We start from the raw sequence: 6,583 nt of genomic DNA, 5'->3' as shown, positions 1-6,583 counted from the left end.
TTTCATTAGGTTTTATACAGTAGGAATGGTTTGGCTCCAGGTCTATTTAATCCAAACCGAGAAGGTTTAAATTCCACTGTATTCCAAGAGCATTCCTTGCTCAGAGTTAATTACAGATCTCAGCTGGAGCATGACCCTTTCAGCACCAAACGGAGCAACACAGCTACTAGGGCAGCTCTGCAACATCACTTTTTTGGAACCTGAATCCTGGACTTGGCATACCTGATTAAGATAAATTAAAATGTCAACATTAAGATCCTATTACAGAAACACAATGCCTTCCCAATAGACACAGCAGCATTCTACAAGGAACACTCTTGAACACTTCTTATTTTGTGAGCGGTGTCTCCAGTAAGTGAGCTCCACCTTCAACACCACTGACTGCCACTCAAAGGGAAATGTTTGTTTCCAAACTCCCCACATTACAGGTCATCTTCCCCAATACTGAGCCATTCAGGGAACTCAGCTTCAGCAGAAAGCTTCAGGAGGAAAATGAATGATTTTTAACCTGTGCCAGAAGTTTTGTGTTTGAGCAGCTGGAGAACAAGGAAAAGCATTTTTAGGAACAAAGACCTGACGAGATGATTGAGGTGGCTGTGCCCAAGCTTTGCAATGCAATGCACTGACAGTTCAGCTCTATTTCAGGAACGCCTGAGGAACATGTTTTTGACATGCCCCATCCTGCAAAGCTCTCCTCTCAGAGGTGAAGCTCTGCCCTCTTGATGATACTGTAACATTCAATAAAGGGCCAGATGCCGCCGCTGTGAGGTGTTACAAGTAGAGACGGCACCGCTTTATGTGCTTTGTTTTTCCCATGCAGGGAAGCTGTTGAAAATTCCCAGATGATCATATAAAGCAGTTCACAGATGTCTGGGAAAAGGGGGGTGCTGAATCTGAACCCTGTTTTCACAGCCTGGAGGGGAAAAAAAACCCTACCCTCCCTCTCAGCTTCCTATTCTGTTTAATTCAATGCTGTGATCAGAATGTGTCAGTCCATAAAGTATATCATAAAACTGTAATGCCCATGGATCACAAATAACCCCAGATCACATACAGGTTTTAGGTGTGGTATTTCATAGGAAAGCAGAAATTAATTTTTTTTTTCCTCCTAAAATTGAATTATGCAAAATAAGGGCCTGGGAGGGATGATCCTTCCTGTATTGCAGAGGGAATCAGCAGAAGAGCAGAAGCCCCAGAGCATTAGAGGAACACAGAGTGAATCTGGTACAAATTTATTTTTAATTTTGCTGCTGTTTACAGCAGCCTACTCCTCTTTTAAATACCACTCTCTCCTCTTCCTGGGCTGAGACACTCTTTGCTTAGAGATGAAACTCCTGAGCCCAGCGTTGAAATACAGGCCTTAGGGTCTAAGTATGAATATAAGACAACCATGATTCTGGAAGAATATATCAGTTTATCCAAAACTGAGAAGCAGCAGTGCTTTCTGGAGGGGTAACAAGACTAATAATAACTCTTGGAACACTTTTCTGCTCTGCAAAATCAAACCCTAATTGCTGCAGTGCATCAGAGTTTAGACAGCAAATACTCACACATCTACTTTATAGTTCTACAGCCTAGATGGGAAAGATAGGAAATGGCAGTTCAAATACTGTGCCTGTGTCAAATCATCAGGGAGTCTGACTACGAGCTCTTGTTCTGCAGCCAGAACTAGGTTACATACACACGTTCGGATTTTGGCTTGTTAGAGAACATTCCGTCAAAGGCATCAGGAAAAACTGAACTTGACCAATCCGGACAAAGCCTTTTTTTTTTTTTTTTTTAAACCAGTGTCCAGTCTACTCTTCAGAAACAGTTGAAGAGCTTACAGCAGACGAGTTTTTGAAGAGTATCTGTGTAACTTGACTGAGATTACAGTGAGAATCTAAGAATTCTTCAAGTTTTCCAGCCTCCAATTTTCTCTTCTGTGTGGAAATAAATGACAGAAGAGAAAACTGATGACATTTTGAAGTCTCTTTGGAAAGAAAGAACAATTTAGCAACTTCATTATTATAGACTGTAACACGCTTATGAACAGCACATAATACAAGTTTTTTAATAATATTTTACTTCATTACTCAGATTACTGTCTCTTCAGTATTTCATGGTTATCACTGAACACCTTCAATTTATGTTCTTAAATAAGTGACTGTGTAAATAAAGTGTGCTCAGAATTCTTGTATGTGGACAGTACTTACATTTAATTACAGATGATCTGAATATGTTTATAGGTGCAAAATACATTAAAACTGTTTACAGGAAATAAGCTCAACTAGCACTAACTCTGGAATCTAAATGTTCACAACAGCACCAACTGTAGCTCAGCTATTTATTTGAACATGCTTTTCAAAATGTACTTTGGAACACAGTAGAAAAGAAATTCAAAGAAATGCCAAAAAGAAGGAAGCACAGAAGATCAAAATTCCATAGCAGGTTGGATCAATAAAATATTTAACTGCAGTTCTTAAATGTAAGTACTACACCAAGTAGTAGGTCTGGTTGATCTTAAATGGTGTTAAAGCCCTTTTTTCCTAAAGGAGACCGTAATAAGCATTTTGCCTATTCAATCCAATCAAGATTTAGGCATCGTGCTATAAAAGCAAACATATCTGACACTTCTTCTATAACTTTAGCAGTTGGCTTTCCTGCTCCGTGCCCAGCCTTGGTGTCAACATGGATGAGAAGCGGATTGGTTTGTTTACGGCTTCGGCCCACAACATATTGCAAAGTGGCAATAAACTTCAGCGAATGGAGAGGGACCACGCGGTCATCGTGGTCTGCTGTGAGAAGCAGCGTAGAGGGATACTGGATGCCATCTTCTTCTGGTAGTTTGATATTGTGAAGTGGAGAGTACCTGAGAAGAGCAAACAAATATTTATATATTTTCAACTCAAGACCCAACAGGAAGGTCCTCCCACACTGAAACAGCCACAGTGGCATTTGATGGCACTCAGAATACTACAGTTCTCAGTTGCAGAAATCAGAATCGCACTGCTGGCAACTGATACGTGGTGGTGGCCACAGATCTCTGACTCTCAAATGGGAAGCAAGTACTTTAATTTGAGAGAGGCATATGCATACATCTCACAGAAATGCCAAAAATATCAGGAACAGACCACAGGGAAAGTACAGCAAAAGCCATCAAGTCCATAGCAGGATCCATCCTGATGGGACATGGGGAAATCAACACTTTTCCCAGCGTACATATGGAGTCCAGCTCTGCATGTGGATGGCTTCCTCCCATGCAAATTTGGAAACAGTCTCTGATGGTAAGCCACAAGTGCTTCTCCCTTCAATAGTTAGACCACCTTTGAACACTCATGTGCTCTGAGGGAACACCATGCAGGAAACTGAAAGGAGAACTGTAATTTTTCCTGCTTTTGACATATGACCTTGATTCCTATTTTTTAAGCAATGAATAATCTAACTTTAAAAATGTGTTTTCCTTGCAGTAGAATTTATATCCTCTAGGTGCTGTAACCTAACATAAAAGGTGTATCTACATATCTCAACACAAAGGACTCTCTAGCAATAGAAATTCAACATAATAGTAAGTCACAAAAAATTCTATCTAACCCTTCTGTACTTCATTTAGACAAAGCTATGCCTAGGAATAGCTAGTTACATTCTTTAACTCAAGAGTAGGATACTATTTTTTTCCTCCTATTTCATGACAGAAATACAGAGGGAAATTTTGCTTTATTTTTGAATGAATTTACCATTTGTATGAGTACCCATTAAATAAATCTAAATTATTTTTAAGAACACGTAACAATATTTGAATGTAGAACCTAACAGATTTCTGGCTTCCTCATTTTCATCTAAGGAACAATGAAAGTGAATTTACAGACTATGATTTGTTTTGAGAAAAAGTTCAATGACAGTCACTACATGCCATTCTAATTGCCTTATGTATTTCTGGATATCTATAAAGGCAACTTCTAAGCAACATTACATATATATCTTCCTACATTTGATAAGCAATTGCCAGCTGCTGAAAAGGAGGCAAAGAAATATTTCAGATATTGCCATACAGGATGTTTCTAAAATTATGCATTGAGATTTTGTGAGTAAACCTGTGTAAATAGGTACAGAGTGACTCCTAATTTCTCCTAATCACACAGTGAATTTAAAACTTTGCTTCTACTTTACACCTTCAGAATATCTGAATTCAAAGATGTGCAGGCAAGTTTCAGTGTCCAAAATCATGAAGATTATTTTGATAATTTTTGTAACAGTTAATATTTTATCTATTATCTAATATCTAAGTTATCTATTGATAAAAGATTAATTATGAACTTTTAAAATTGTTTTGTGCACTATATTTACAAAAATGTGCTTGCCACTGAAAGATTAAATTAAACAAGTGGATGTTCTGAAACAATCTAATTACAATGGGCCCAACTGATCATCTAGAATTTGGACTTGACCGTTTTGTTTTTTAGTTTGTTTTTTTCAAATAAATGCTTTAGATCAAGTTAGATCTCAGTGTACTTGCAGCACATTTACTTTTTAATATCTAAACACTCCATTAAATTTCAGACCAGTCAAAACGTTTAGTGTGTCTGAAGCATTCTCCTGTAATGTCAATCTTCATTATTAAAGGAATACGAATGCAATAACAAAAGATGAGGTTCCAGAAAAATATTTTTAAATTATGGCAATTATTCTAACACACTCATTATTAGCCATATCCAATGTGCAGATAAATTTCTGTCCTCACACAGCTCTCTCTCCCATCTCTCTCCCCGCCCTTTTTAAAAAAAAAAAAAAAAAAAAAAAGTCTTTACAGAGCTCTCAGCAAGGAGCTAAGAAATGTTACGGTCTACTGACATTCAATTCCTGCAAATAAATCCCATCTACATTGTATAATATAATTCACAATGGTGACTGTCTCACCCTCATTCAAAAACCCACAATTTATGCAGAGGTTCACTTGAGAATACTCTCTTGTGACAGCCTAAAGGAGTCACTATTCAGAAAGGAAACCTTACAAGTTGTTAAAGCTGTTAGTAGAACAAGGTCTTTGAAAACACAACCAGTTGACTAAACAGGACTTTAGAGATAGAGTCTTCCATGCAAAACTGACTTGTAAGGAAAAGCTGAACTCCCCAAATCCAGTGTGGGAAAGGATGAAATAATTCTTAGAACAGCCACTGATCATGACAACTTGAAACTGCTGAGCAGACTATGCATTTTAACAACCACAGAAGTATTTTAAAGGCACTTACTTGCACAGCCATTCAAACTGCTCTTTACAGTCAGAGCAACCGTAGTCAGTGGTCCAAGCATGGCCAATGGTGTACTTGTGGAACTTCAGCATGTCCATCACTCCCACTTGGGCAATAGCACAGCCAAATAGGTCGGGGCGCTGGTTAGCACAGGCAGCTTTGATAGGAAAACAACTCTGTTAGTATTCAAATCTTAAAAGAATTAAGCTCAGCAGTGAAAGGTCCACTGCTGAGTTCATGAAAGACCAACTTCCAAAAAGCTGTCTTTTATAAACTCAGAGTTTCTTAAACAAACAAAAAACCCCAAACAACTGTTAAATTAAACAATGTGAGAAGAAATATAGGTTACCATATAATATCTAGAGTCAGAAAACTTGAGTATAAAATATCTGATATAAACCAATTTGCACTGGGAGAAGACTGCCAGTGAATATGAAGTCAAATAGACTTTTAAGCAAAACTGAAAACAAATATACAAATGGATAAAAATTGTAACTCCCAAAGATGGTATGTTCAAAAGAACTTAAGAGCTACTTCCCTGTTCTTCAGGCACCAAACATGCTGTTCTTTGAAAACTGCCTTCCAAATCAGCAAACTGGGTTTAAAGGAGAAAGGCACTTTTAAAATATGTGGGCTTTTGGACTACTGAATTGAAGCTTCCTAAGCCATTCATCACTGTCTAAACATTTAATACTAATATCAACAAAGGGCATTAAGGAGCAAAAGCCCTCCATTTATTGATGAAAATTTTCTTCCATAATTACTATGTAAACCCATATGAAAAGAGTTTTGATAAAACCAGACTACTACAAAATCAGTGTTAACCTCATTTTAATAAAGCAAATTAATGTTGTATTTGCTTTTTTTAAGATTTCCACCTTCCTGCTACTGGAAGGGACAATTTATTTAAGAATAATGCTTGCCTCATATTTTAAAAATTACCACAGTTGGCCCATCTATCTGCCCCAGTGTTCAATTTATAAGAGTGGCAAGTGGCAGACGTTCTGGGAAAAGGCATTAAGCAAATACTGGGAGATACTGCCTGTACATTATCAGCTTTTGAACTAATTGTTGAGGTTTTCTGTGAGCTGGAGTTATCTCCAGCCATCCTGTTAAACAGCCATCAAAACACACATCGTCCATAAATACATCTATTTCCTTTCTTGATGTTTATTTATCTAGTGTTCATCATATCCTGTAGCAATAAGTTCCTCACTTCCAGTTTCTGTTGCTTGATTTAAATCTGTTGCCTGGTGATTTTACGAACTCCCTGGCTTTTTTCAAATTTTAAGAAATAAGAGCACTGAGATTTTCACATAACTATTACAATGGATCCCAGAATCCATTTCTTAATT

At 37.5% G+C, this 6,583-nt stretch overlaps 1 protein-coding gene across 1 annotated transcript in view; it reads right to left on the bottom strand.

Moving 5' to 3' along the window:
* Positions 1–2,025: 2,025 nt before the first annotated feature.
* Positions 2,026–6,583, bottom strand: part of PREP (prolyl endopeptidase) — a gene marked incomplete at its 5' end in the record, with an annotated part of 11,250 nt that continues 6,692 nt past the window's right edge. The window contains 2 exons of the mRNA XM_010165569.1: positions 2,026–2,851; positions 5,229–5,385. Of these exons, the coding sequence (XP_010163871.1) occupies positions 2,557–2,851; positions 5,229–5,385 (452 nt within the window). The remainder of the gene's footprint in view (positions 2,852–5,228; positions 5,386–6,583) is intronic.

The sequence above is a fragment of the Antrostomus carolinensis genome, unplaced genomic scaffold, assembly GCF_000700745.2.
Source record: "Antrostomus carolinensis isolate BGI_N321 unplaced genomic scaffold, ASM70074v2 scaffold25730, whole genome shotgun sequence".
NCBI classification, from domain to species: Eukaryota; Metazoa; Chordata; class Aves; order Caprimulgiformes; family Caprimulgidae; genus Antrostomus; species Antrostomus carolinensis.
Note: the sequence above shows the minus strand (reverse complement) of the source record. Positions and strands in the feature narration are given on the sequence as shown.